Here is a 13764-nt window from a genome sequence, read left to right on the forward strand (position 1 = left end):
TTTTGAGCAGTGAATAACTGTCTAACCCGGCTGAGACCCGGAATCCTCCAGGAGCTTGTTAAAAATACAGATACCTGAGCCTCGGCTCCAGACATTCAGATTGAGGAGGTGGAGCCCGGGCACCGGTATCCTTAACAAGCTCCCAGGGGATCTTGGTCCACAGGCAGGTCTGGGAACTGCCAGTCAATGGAAACTTGAAGCACAATAGGGGGAACGGCACCCAGAAAACCAATCTAATAAGTGTAAAAAAGAAAAGAAAGCAGGATTCTGCTTGTTTAGTTGGCACAGAGGCAGGAACCATCAGGAGGAGCAGCTGAGTCAGGCAGAGACAACGTACACTGCAGATCTCACCATCCTTTTGCCACCTGTTTATTAGTCTCTAAAATTAATAAAAGCGATCGCTCATGAACCCAATTTCTCTATCTCAGGTCCTTTATGTGGATTATCGCAGAATTCTCACAATAACCCAACGATGATTAGGTATTATAACCTCTTTTTACAGATGAGGACTGTTAAGTGAGAGGGAGAGTAAATGATTTGCCCACAGCCTACGGCTGTTAGGTGGTGGATTGGGATGCAAGTCCAACAGTCTGTCTCTGAGCCTGTGGCTCCCTTCAGCACTGTGCAGGGGAGGGCTCTGTGTGCCAGGCACAAACAGGACTCCAGGACTGGCCTGAGCATTCAGGGCAGTCAACAAAACTCAGGCATGGCAAGATCCAATGATTGCAGGGCCGTGGAAATGCTAAGAGGAGGGCAAACTTCTTTGAACAAAGAATTAGAAGTGCTGGGTGCAGTGGCTCATGCCTGTAATCCTAGCACTTTGGGAGCCCAAGATGGGAGGATCATTTTAGCCCAGGAGTTCAAGACCAGTCTGTGCAACGTAGCAAAACCCTATCAATAATTTAAAAATTGGCTGGATGTGGTGGTGCATGCCTATAGCCCCAGCTTCTTGGGAGGCTGAGGTGGGAGGACTGCTTGAGCACAGGGGATCAAGGCTGCAGTGAGCCATGATTGTACTACTGCACTCCAGCCTGAGCAACAGAGCAAGACTCTGTCTCAAAAAACAAAACAAACAAACAAAAAAACTAGGAGGACAAAAAAGGGAGCCGTTATTTTGTTGTGAGGTCAGCTTTACTGATGTATATGAGATTTGAGCAGTTGTTCACACCCAACAAATAATAAGTGCCTTGGTGCTGGGATCCAGTGGTGAACAGGAGCAGGGCTTACAGGTCAGGGATGGAGATAGACTTTAAAGTCATTCCTCTATTAATCATTTAAATATGGGACATGACCTGATCTGGGAAAAGAGTGAGTGGTGCAGGGAAGGGGTCTTTGAGAAAATGCCCTTAAGCCCAGCTCTGACGTAAGAATTAAGGCAGTTCCATGCAGAAGGAACAACACAGGCAAGGTCTGAGCCTGGAGGAAATGTGGCTCATTCCAGAAACAGCAAGGAGTTCATCATGGCTGCTGCCATACAGAGGGGAGCGGGGTGTCCCCAAGAGGAAGGCAGACCCTTTTTTGTGAAGATTGTCATGAAACTTAAGGTCTTGAGGTTGACTTGGCATCAGCCAGGCCAAGGTGGGAAAGGTATTTCAGGCAAAGGAAAAAGCATCAGCGAAGGCTCAGAGCCCAGAAAGAAGCAACGGCCCCAAGGAAAAAGCGTGGGCCTGGAAGCCTCCCACACGGCAGGGCATCCATTTTTATATGGCTCCCACCCAATGTGAGAGGTACCGGGATTTCGGTTTTTGAGGACAAGAAAGCAAACACTGTCCTCACGAAAAAGGCCACTAGGATAAGGGGCAAAACACATGTCCCAGGACTGTCCCGAAGTTCTGATGGGACCTTGGCCATGTCCCTTCCCCAAAGGCAGCTTTGCTTGATCCTGGTGCAAAATAATTAGGTCCTACCAGGCCCACCTTTAAGGGTTTTCTGGTTTTCACCTTTTCTTGGTGACTTCCTTTAAGATGGGAATGAAGATAAACTCAGGAGACAGTGGGAAGATCTCAGTGTTCTTTTGTTAAGGTTTGTAAAGCGATCAGTTTTATTGTATTCCAAAATGTCTACTGTTTAAAAAACTCAGCAGAAACATTATTTTGGATGCATTAAAAAAAAAAAACCCACAAAACTTTGCTTATTGCCAAAAAAATTCAAACATCACCCCAGTAGATACCTCATAAGGGGAAAGTTGGTTTCCTGACTTTTTTTTTTTATGGACTCTCACTCACTCTGTTGCCCAGTGGGGAGTGCAGTGGCACTATCACTGCAGCCTCCGCCTCCTGGGTTTAAGAGATTCTCGTGCCTTGGTCTCCAAAGTACAGGGACTATAGGCGTGTGCCACCATGCCTGGCCAATTTTTGTATTTTTACTAGAGATGAGGTTTCACCATGTTGGCCAGGCTGGTCTTGAAATCCTGACCTCAAGTGATCCGCCTCGGTCTCCCAAAGTGCTGGGACTACAGGCGTGAGCCACTGCGCCTGGCCCTGACTTCTGGTGCTCCTAACTCTTCAGTTCCAGACTATTGGGTAAACATTCTCTAAGAACAAGCTAGAAGAACCTTATGGAATCAGTCAGGCTCAGAGATGTATTGTTTGGCAACAAAGTTTTATATTTGGAAAATTTCACATTTTCAGCTTCTCTGAAAAACCGAAATATCTAAGTGGCTGGATCCAAAGAACAGCTGCACTTTTGGATGAGGCATGTGTGATTTCTCCACTTCACCACAGTCCCCACCACTCTCTGACACCTCCCCCAAAGACAACTTCTCTCATTTACATCACCGGCCCCATCCCTGTTCTAGAAACTTCCCTGAAATATAAGACCATATAATATGTAGGCTTCCTTTTTTTTTTTTTTTTTAATATATATGCCTTGAGAATCTTTCTGTGACTACACACAGATCTAAATTTCCTCCTTTCCAATGCTAAGTCATATTCCATGGTTGGAATCTTTGATATTTATTTATTTATTTAAATCCCTCTTTTATTTTTATTTTATTTAAGAAACAGGGTCTCACTTGTCACCCAGGCTGGAGTGCAGTGGTACGATCATAACTCACTGCAGCCTCAAACTCCTGGGCTCAAGCGATCCTCCTGCCTTAACCTCCTGAGCAGCAAGGACTACAAGTACGTGCTATCGTGCCTGACTAATTTTTAAAATTTAATGTAGAGGTGGGGTCTTGCTATGTGGACCAGACTGGTCTTGAACTCCTGGCCTCAAGCAATCCTCCAGCCTTGCCCTCACAAAGGGCTGGGATTACAGGTGTGAGCCACTGCACCTGGCCATCTCTAACTCTCTCTTGACGTATACATACAAAGGCTCCACTTTCTCTATAGTACATGCTGTAAATGAATATCCTTGTACATTTGTTTATGAAGTTTTTTATTTTTATTTTTTTGAGACAGAGTCTCTGTTGCCCAGGCTGGAGTGCAGTGGCATGATCTCAGCTCACTGCAACCTCCACCTCCCAGGTTCAAGCAATTTTCCTGCCTTAGCCTCCCGAGTAGCTGGGATTACGGGCATGTAGCACCATGCCAGGCTAGTTTTCATATTTTTCATAGAGAAGGTGTTTTGCCATATTGGCCAGACTGGTCACGAACTCCTGACCTCAGGTGATCCACCGGCCTTGGCATCCCAAAGTGCTGGGATTACAGGCATGAGCCAACGTGCCTAGCCTGTTCATGAAGTTTTATAGGATGAATACCTAGCTGCAGGCTTATTGGATAAATGTCTTTATGTACATTTTAAAACTAAGAAATTTTAAATTTAAGATTTGAAAGCCATCACAAAATTGTCCAGGTTATAAGAATTTACATCCCCAGAAAATGAAATCAGTGTCCTTCCCCAAGCCTTGTTTAGATTTGCATTTTTGTAATTACTAAGGTGACCAAACCTCCCTTTATGGCCAGTCGTCCCCTGTATATCATCCACTGAACTTTTCACTTTGCACTTTTTTTTTTTTTTGAGACGAAGTCTCGCTCTTGTCCCCCAAGCTGGAGTGCGAAGGTGCGATCTCGGCTCACTGCAACCTCCGCCTCCTGGGTTCAAGCGATTCTCCTGCCTCGGCCTCCCAAGTAGCTGGGATTACAGGTGCCTGCCACCATGCCCAGCTAATTTTTGTATTTTTAGTAGAGACGGGGTTTCAGCATGCTGGCCAGGCTGGTCTAGAACTACTGACCTCAGGTGATCCGCCCGCCTCAGCCTCCCAAAGTGTTGGGATTACAGGCATGAGCCACCGTGCCCGGCCTCCACTTTGCACTTTTCATATTTTACTGGTTTTAGCAGTTCTTTGTATAAGAGGGATATTGGGCCTTAATTATATATGCCACAAATTTTTCCCCAAGTTGATTGTCTTTAGACTTTACATTTTACTTTAGAAAACTTGTAACTTCATTTGCAATCACATATGTGCTTCTTTTTCTTCGAGGGTGTGGTCCATAACCTGCTTTCTTTGGTAGGCATATTAGTACATTTTTTAGACTCAAATGCCTTTAGCTGAGGAATGCATTCTCTGTTTCCCCACAAGATCCAGTACTATCCCATAAATGGGCTACTTCATAATGTTAAAGTTATCTTCCTGCCCCTTCAGACAAATTACACAGGTATAACTGTGTGTGTATGTGTTTGTGGGTATATCTCCTCTAGGACTTTTATGGTTTTCTTATGCACATTTACATTTTTGACCCGTCTGTAATTTATTTTTGGTGGAGTGAGTGTACACAACAGAGAACAGGGATGTTTTCCTGATCAGCCGCACAAGGGGGAGGAGATACCAATGCCCGGTTATAGATTTTTTTTTTTTTTTTTTTGAGACGGAGTCTCGCTCTGTCGCCCGGGCTGGAGTGCAGTGGCCCGATCTCAGCTCACTGCAAGCTCCGCCTCCCGGGTTCACGCCATTCTCCTGCCTCAGCCTCCCGAGTAGCTGGGACTACAGGCGCCCACCACCTCGCCCGGCTAGTTTTTTTTTTGTATTTTTTAGTAGAGACGGGGTTTCACCGTGTTAGCCAGGATGGTCTCGATCTCCTGACCTCGTGATCCGCCCGTCTCGGCCTCCCAAAATGCTGGGATTACAGACTTGAGCCACCGCGCCTGGCCAGATTTTTTTTTTTAAAACAACAACAGGCTTTTTGGCCCTTTACACAAGTGAATGCAAACTTAAGGATTGTAGCCATACTTCTACCACCCAAAACAACCACTTTTTTTTATTGCAATGTATTTTCTGCTAGTCTTTTTTTTCCCTTAGTATACAGATTTTTGTTTCAGAAATCTTTTTTTTTTTTTTGTCGGTTTTTTTTATAACATGTGACAACATTTAAAACTGCTAACATTTAATGTTTTAACCTAGCAGCTCCCAAACCCGGCTGGGCAGCTGGCTTCCCGGTGGAGCTTGTTAAAAATAATGACTCAGCAACCCTAGGGGGTGGGCTCTGGGATTCTATATTTTTAACAAGTTCCATGGAGGTGTTCGAGACATAGCCAGGCCAACTCTGGCCGACTCCCCCATGCTGCAGCTGTACCTGTGATTGTCTGGGTCTCCGATGTGATGGTTCTGGTGGTGGTCTGAGTCTGGGTGGCAGGCACTGTTTCCTCCGATACAAACTGGACCGTGCTGGGGGCTGCCGTGGATGTGCCCGTCAGCTGGCAGCCACTTTGCTTGTGAGCTACAAAGGCATCCAGGTTGTTAAACTGCTGCTTGCAGATGCCGCAAATATGGATGTCGGGAGTCAGCTCCACCAGCACCGTTGTGCCACCTGGAACTCCATGGGACAAAGGGAAAGTAACAGATTAATTCCAAACAGCTTGGAATTCTAATGCAAACCAGATTCATGGTAGGAAGAAAAGGCATGGTGGCAGACATGGCTGAGTGGTGGCCCAGTATCCACTCCACCTTCCACTTCTTGCAATTGTGGCCCAGTATCCACTCCACCTTCCACTTCTCCTAATTGTGTCCTAACAGCAAGGTATCATATTTCCACACAGAGATTTCTTGCCTTAGTTAAACCTGGGGAAAACTGGACATAATGTAAATATCTTAGAAATCTTCAGAAAATTGGCCGGGTGCAGTGGCTCATGCCTGTAATCCTGGCACTTTGGGAGGCTGAGGCAGGAGGATCACCTGAGGTCAGGAGTTCAAGACCAGCCTGGCCAACATGGTGAAATCCCGTCTCTACTAAAAATACAAAATTTAGCTGGGCATGGTGGTGTGTGCCTATAATCCCAGCTACTCAGGAGGCTGTGGCAGGAGAATCACTTGAATCCAGAAGGCGGAGGTTGCAGCAAGCTGAGATCACACCATTGCACCCCAGTCTGGGGGACAAGAGTGAAACTCCATTTAAAAAAAAATTTTTTTTTCAGAAAATTATGATGCATAATTTTATCCAACCATACATGCACAAAAGTATTCTTGTGTTATTTAACTTGGGGAAAATTAGATATAATGCATAGCAACCAACCACGTGATGGTTCATGCTGCATTGTTACCCATGGGACACTAGTCGCGTTGTTTGCAAGAAAGTTATTTGATATGCGGGGATGTCCTGCACTTGGCAGAACTAGCAGCCACCTCCTATCCTAAATAAAAGATAATTTTGAAATAAAAGATAATTATGAAAACTGATCCTCCCACACATTTCCAAACATACTCACCCAAAACACATATTCTGAGAACCACTAGTCTAAATAATCTTGGTCCCCTACATATTTGTGAACTTCTCCAGCACAGAGTTGGAGGAGTTTCTGGGAAGAGTTTGGCGTTCGTGATAAAAAGGGAGGAAATGTGGCTAGCACTGCACCCCTTTTCTTCTGGCTTTGGATGCAAATGTGATGCTGGGGCTTCTGTAGCCATCTTGTAACTATGAGGAAAATGCTGAGACCCCTATGGGCTCTGCCCTTTATTTCACTGATCCCCCTGATTCAATGCTGCAATCAATCAATTCCAGATTTCATTAGACCAGTATAATTTGGGTTTCTGTTACTTGTAGCCAAAATTCATTCCTAACTGGCAGGGACATTATTTGTTTTGTTTTGTTTTGTTTTGTTTTTTTGAGACAGAGTCTCTCTCTGTTGCCCAGGCTGGAGTGCAGTGGCGCGATCTCGGCTCACTGCAAGCTCTGCCTCCTGGGTTCACGCCATTCTCCTGCCTCAGCCTCCCGAGTAGCTGGGACTACAGGCACCTGCCACCATGCCCAGCTAATTTTCTGTATTTTTAGTAGAGACGGGGTTTCACCGTGTTAGCCACGATGGTCTCAATCTCCTGACCTCGTGATCTGCCCGCCTCGGCCTCCCGAAGTGCTGGGATTACAGGCGTGAGCCACCGTGCCGGGCCGACATTATTTCTTGATACTAATCATATCAATAGTTAATACTATATTAATACCTGCAAAGCACAGTACTTGGCACTGTACTAGAAGGTACTATATAAATATTTGTTCAATAAAGACATAGCGGGTGGATCATGAGGTCAGGAAATCAAGACCATCCTGGCTAACATGGTGAAACCCCATCTCTACTAAAAATATACAAAAAAAAAAAAAAAAAAATTAGCCAGGTGTGGTGGCACACACCTGTAATCCCAGCTACTAGGGAGGCTGAAGCAGGAGAATTGCTTGAACCTGGGAGGCGGAGGTTGCAGTGAGCCGAGATTGTGCCACTGCACTCCAAGCCTGGGCGACAGAGCAAGACTTCATCTCACATAAAATAAATAAATAAATAAATAACTCATGTTTGTAAGAAAATTTAGAAGAAGCTTAAAAAGAAGGGGAAAATCACTCAATATTTCCATCTCTGCCTCCCATGAATATCATAAAATATTTTTTTCCATTCATTTTCTTTACACTTAAAAGTTGCATAAGATGGCTCACGCCTGTAATCCCAGCATTTTGGGAAGCCGAGGTGGGTGGATCACGATGTCAAGAGATCAAGACCATCCTGGCCAACATAGTAAAACCCAGTCTCTACTAAAAATACAAAAATTAGCTGGGTGTGGTGGCATGTGCCAGTAATCCCAGCTACTCAGGAGGCTGAGGCAGGAGAATTGCTTGAACTCAGGAGGTGGAGGTTGCAGTGAGCCAAGATCATGCCACTGCACTCCAGCCTGGTGACACAGCGAGACTCCGTCTCAAAAAAAAAAAAAAAAAAAGTTGCATAAAATCATAGTATTATAAATATTCAGATCATAGGATAAAACTCATCCTTTTCCTAATTTTTTAAATCTTTTTTTGAGACGGAGTTTTGCTCTTGTTGCCCAGGCTGGAGTGCAAGGGTGCGATCTTGGCTCACTGCAACCTCCGCCTCCTGGGTTCAAGCGATTCTCCTGCCTCAGCCTCCGGAGTATCTGGGATTGCAGGCATGCGCCACCACACCCGGCTAATTTTGTATTTTTAGTAGAGATGGGGTTTCTTCATGTTGGTCAGGCTGGTCTCGAACTCCCAACCTCATGTGATCCGCCTGCCTTGGCCTCCCAAAGTGCTAGGATTACAGGCGTGAGCCACTCCACCCGGCCCCTTTTTCCTAAATATTGCATAAACATTGTGCTATATCATTAAAATCTCTTCATATATATCATTATTTAATGGCAATACATTATTCCATGGTGTCCATGCATCATAATCTTCTCAGCAACAATAAAGTATTTACATAATTTCCAATTTTTCCCAAGTTAAATGATACAAGACTACCTTTGTGCATATATGGTTAAAATTATGCATCAAAAATTTCTGAAAATTTCTAAGGTATTTACATTATGTCCAATTTTCCCCAGGTCTAACTAAGACAAGAAATCTCCGTTCAGAAATACAATTTGGTTCACTTGCTAAGGAGAATGGGCTGAGCACTGTGATAAGCCATCTTGCAGAGATACACTTAAGCACTTTGCAATCAATGGATGGAAGGAACCAAACCTTTTCTTTTTGGCAGCTACTAAGATATCCATGGAACTAACAAGGAAACAAGGAAGTGAGACATGAAGTAGCTTGCATTGCTGACGATTCCTTTATGATGGAACAGGACTGACATCCAGAACGAAATAATTTTAATAACAAATAATGTCACTGGTATGTGGAAAGTGCAAAAGTAATGACATAGACCTTCGTTAGAATCTTGACATTGTCATTTAACAACAGTGACTTTAAGCTTGGGTTTTCTCATCTGAAAAATGGGAGAAGAGAGGTTTCTATTTCATGGTTTTCGTTTGCTTGTTTGTTTTTAATTTCTCCAAGAAAAAACACGGGCTTGTTATGAGAATTAAATGGGATGGTGCTCGTACCAGCACAGTCCCCACTTCCCGCCAGTCCCCCAGCATGTTACCTGCTGGGGTTATTACTGAGGTACACTATTTAAACATGGACATATCTGAGCCCCACCTAGGAGATACTGAGTCATAACAGGGTGGGGTGGAGAGGATGGTGTTTAGGAAAATCTGTGCTTTTCACAGTCATGCAAGGAATACCCCGCCAAGTTTGGGACCCGGTGTCTTCCAAACTGTTAACAGTAGCAGCTAACAAGCTGGGAGCTTAATATGTGCCAGGTTTTCTGCAAACCCCTGGTAGACAGGTTCTCAAACTTCACGTGCTTCAGAGTTGCCCAGGCAGCTACGAAGGACAGCGGATCCCCAGCCCCACCCCCGAGATTGAATGGGTGGGGCCCAGAAAGCAGTTTCAAAATACACGCTCTCGCTCCCAGGTGGCTGGTTGCACTCAGTCTCTGGACCACACTTTGGGAAACAATGCACCGGGAGAAACCAGGGACTTGAAAAACGCTGATGTCCTCATCGGTTAAATAAAAACTGAACCCCAAACCCAAAGAAAGCGATCACAACCCCGTTTCCCATTCAGATCTCCACCCTTAATGTGGAAAAGGCTTTGCAATGAGCCGGCAGGACCTCGTGAGACCTGGAGACTCCCCCAATCTCCAGGCTCTAATTTTGAGCCACTGAGACAGAAGTTTTACCATCAGTGTTGCCCCATTTACCCCAGATTCCTTACTCTCTCCTGCCCGCCCCAAACTCCGCCTGGTGGGGCGGGAATGCCCTTAGGGGGTGGCGATTGTCTGAACGGCGTGCCCTCCCCCACCGTTCCCTTCCAAGGGGTCTCGAAAGGCTGGAGGGCGCCCCCCTTCTTGCGCCAGGTCGGGTGCGCCCCCACCCCAAGCCCATTCCGGCGCCCCCTGCACCGCGCGCCCGCCGCGGTCCCCGAGACGCGGCTCCGAGCCGTCACCCCGATTTCGGGGCCCCGGGCCTGCTGGCTGCGTCGCAAACGTGCTTGGGCCCGGGCCCCGGAGCGCGCACTGGGCCCCGGAGCGCGCACTGCGCCCGGAAAAGCACTTACTTTGCACCGAGCCCGCGAAGCTCTCGCCCTCGCTGCTCGCGTTCATGGCCGCAGACTAAGAGATCCCCGGCCGGCCGGGATGCCAAAGTAGGGGACGCTGATCTACATGGTGCAAGGACTTTTCCTTTTATTTTTCCACACCCCCCACCCTGCCTTCTCCCAACTCTGCGAGGCGGGGAGGACGGATGTAAAGCAAGCTGCACTTCCGCTGCCTAGAGGGCGCTGGCCAGGCCCGGAGCCCCAACCTGGCTTTGCAGCAGCGGCTCCCCGGGGAAGCGGCGGGCGAATCCCGAGGCCCAGGCCCGCAGAGACCCCCAACGTCCCCGGGGAGCTGGATGGCCACGCGCGTCCGGGCGTGCTGGGAGATCGCGGGTGGGGAGGGATGCGCCCCTGCCCGCACTCTGCGTTCTCTGCGGACGCGATTGGCCTCCCCGGCTCGGGGCGCCTTTTGCACCTGCAGCCCCAGGCTTCGGGCCCCAGCGCTGCAGTGGAGCAGCGCTGCTCCGGGGACGCCTGGGTGGTTTGCGGGGAGACCCGCGTGCGGCTGCCGTTGCGGGGTGGGTGCGCGGGGCGCGGCGGGCTCCGGAGAAACCCAGGTTGGGCGTCAGTGCTGGGCAAATCAGCAAAGCGCTGGGCGGGTCCCCTGCCCCGCTAGGGAGACTGAGAGGACCGCGATGAGCTGGGGTCGTAGCGCGAAGGGACCTCTGTTCCAGGAACTGCCAACTTTATCATGCATCACAGTCGCCTGAAAAGCTTGTTAGAACACAGGCTGCTGGGCCCACCCGAGCGTTTCTGCTTCAGTAGGTCTGGGGTGAGGCCTGAGAACGAGCATTTCTAAGTTCCCAGGTGATGTCCCTAGTGTTGGTCAGCGTCCACACTCTGAGGACACTGCCCTCTCTGCTCTGTCCCTCATGTCTTACTACTACTCCCTCCCCCGGGCTCCTGAGTTAGCCCTATTGTCTCTGCCTATCCTCCCAAGCCTCAGACCTCTCCAGCCTCGAGGCATTTGCACATAGAGTCTGCCCTGCCTCTGAAGGTCAGCATTCAAATTCACACTCAGGGAGACCAGGCTTGGCCTAATCTTATCATTCAAATATTGCAGCTCCCTCCTCCCCACCCAACCACTCCCTGTCTCCTTCCTGTTTTTCTCTTCTCTTCTCTTTTCTTCTCTTCTCTTCTTTTCTTTCTTCTTTTTTTTAGAGAGGGGGTCTTGCTCTGTCTCTCAGGCTGGAGTGCTGTGGTCGGATCCTAGCTCATTGCAGCCTCCAACTCCCGAGCTCAAGCAATCCTCCCAACAGGCGTGGGCCACCACCTTGGCTCACTTTTTAATTTTTATTTTTGTAGACATGTTGCCCAGGCTGGTCTCGAACTCCTGGTCTCAAGCCATCCTCCTGCATCAGCCTCCCACAGTGCTGGGATTACAGGTGTGAGCCACCATGCCTGGCCTGCTTTGTCCTTAAAAGGTACTACATGGAACATATTATGTATCTCTATGAATATGTATATCTATCTGCACATACAGATAGAATTTAGTTGTATATGATCTGTGTTCTCCTCCCCCTTATTTTCAGTAAGTCCCCGTAAAAATGGGGATTAAAAAAATCTCTTTGCTTCACTGATGTAGTCCAGTGACTTGGCTGGTGCCTGACACATAGTAGGCTCTCAGTAAATATGGCTTGTATAACGTATGGGATTTCCCCTGCTGCTTCCTCTAAGGCTTAGTTTCTGCCTGCAGCAGCTGTTTGTTCTCAAGTGTTTGTGATGTGCCAGGACTAGCCGCTGGAGGTAGGCCTGGGAGGCAGTCAACATGAAATAATCAAATCAGTACTGTAATTATAGATAGATAGATAGATAGATAGATAGATAGATAGATAGATAGATAGATAGATAGAGATATATAGTACTTCCTTTTTTTTTAAACCTTAAGTTCTGGGATACATATGAAGAATGTGCAGGTTTGTTACATAGGTATACATGTGGCATGGTGGTTTGCTGCAACTATCAACCCATCACCCAGGTTTTAAGCCCCACATGCATTAGGTATTTGTCCTAATGCTCTCCCTCCCCTTGCCCCCTACTCCCTGACAGGCCCCGGTGTGTGATGTGCCCCTCCCTGTGTCCATGTTTTCTCAATATTTTACTAGTGAAAAGGGCTCCAAAGACCATAAAATGGGGCTGTAATAGTGGCTGCAGAAGTGGTCATGGTAGTCCTTTCCGAGCAGGTAATATCTGAACGAGGAGCCGGGGAGGGTGCACCCATGTGAGGATGAGGTGGGACCAATTCCAGCCTGAGGAACTGGTGGGAGCAAAAGCCCCGGGCCAGGAATGAGCTAGATGTAACTGGCTGTGGTCTGCCAGTCCCACTGTAGATCACATCACTCTCACCCTGCATTGCCCAGGCCAGCTCCCCCAGGCTCCTTGCTGTTGTTTAAACAAGCCCAACCCTTCCTGACCCGGGGACTCTGCATCTGCCCTCCCTCTGCCTGGATTGCTCTTCCTGGTCTTTGCAGGACTATTTTAGGTCATCCAGCATCAAATGAAATGTCACCTTCCCAGAGAGACCTTCCAGTGTCTTACCTAAAGTATTCACTCCCCCTGCGACTCTACCACATCACCTTCATGATACCTATCTAGCTAACATGACCCAGCAGGGCACCACAGCTTATGGCAATATTTATTTTTTATTGCTTGATGAATGTTTACATATGTGCACACCTGGGGAGCCCCCATCCAAGACAGACATTTCCAACCCTGGTCGGCTCCCTCATGCACCTTCCCAGCCAATAATACTATTCCAGCTGGGCAAGGTGGTTCACATCTGTAATCCCAGCACTTTGGGAGGCCAAGGTAGGCAGATCACCTGAACAGGAGTTCAAGACTAGCCTGGCCAATATAGCGAAATCCCATCCCTACAGTACAAAAATTAGCCAGGCTTGGTGGTGTATACCTGTAATCCCAGCTACTCCAGAGGCTGAGGCAGGAAAATTGCTTGATCCCAGAAGGCGGAGGTTGCAATGAGCCGAGATGGAGCCACTGCACTCCAGCCTGGCTAACAAAAGCGAGACTGTCTCAAAAAAATATAAATAAATAAATAAATAAATAAATAAAAATAATACTATTCCCACTATCCAATCCTGCAGAGGTCACCATTTTAACTTCGATTGTCATGATTCCTTTTGTTGAGAGCAATACATCTCACATTTGCCTGAAGAGAAGAAGCACCTGGAGGGCTCGCTAAGGAGTGAATTCTTGAGTCCCAACCCACGCTTACTGCATCAGAATTTTCTGGGGTAAGACCTGGTAATCTGCAAATATCTCAAAAGTGCCCCAGGTAATTCTTATCATAATGTAAGTCTGGGCCTTACTGGTTTGGTGGTTAAGTGTGTAGGTCCTGGAGTTAGGCTATTCCATTGCCGTGCAAATCCTGGAGTTGCTGAACTAGAAT

General features: G+C 47.4%; 1 protein-coding gene across 3 annotated transcripts in view; it reads right to left on the minus strand.

The window, feature by feature from the left end:
* ZFP64 (ZFP64 zinc finger protein) overlaps positions 1-10844 on the minus strand; it is a 98500-nt gene extending 87656 nt beyond the window's left edge. Inside the window, exons 1-2 of one of the 3 annotated variants that reach the window (XM_026455146.1) lie at positions 10320-10714; positions 5514-5753 (exon numbers count right to left, since the gene is read on the minus strand). In XM_026455146.1, the coding sequence (XP_026310931.1) occupies positions 5514-5753; positions 10320-10365 (286 nt within the window). In that variant the 5' untranslated portion in view covers positions 10366-10714. Of the gene's footprint in view, positions 1-5513; positions 5754-10319 lie in introns of all 3 variants that reach the window. The other 2 variants (XM_023184135.3, XM_023184136.3) reach the window with 2 other exon arrangements.
* Between the last annotated feature and the right edge of the window lie 2920 nt (positions 10845-13764).

Source organism: Piliocolobus tephrosceles, chromosome 20 (genome assembly GCF_002776525.5).
Source record: "Piliocolobus tephrosceles isolate RC106 chromosome 20, ASM277652v3, whole genome shotgun sequence".
NCBI lineage: Eukaryota > Metazoa > Chordata > Mammalia > Primates > Cercopithecidae > Piliocolobus > Piliocolobus tephrosceles.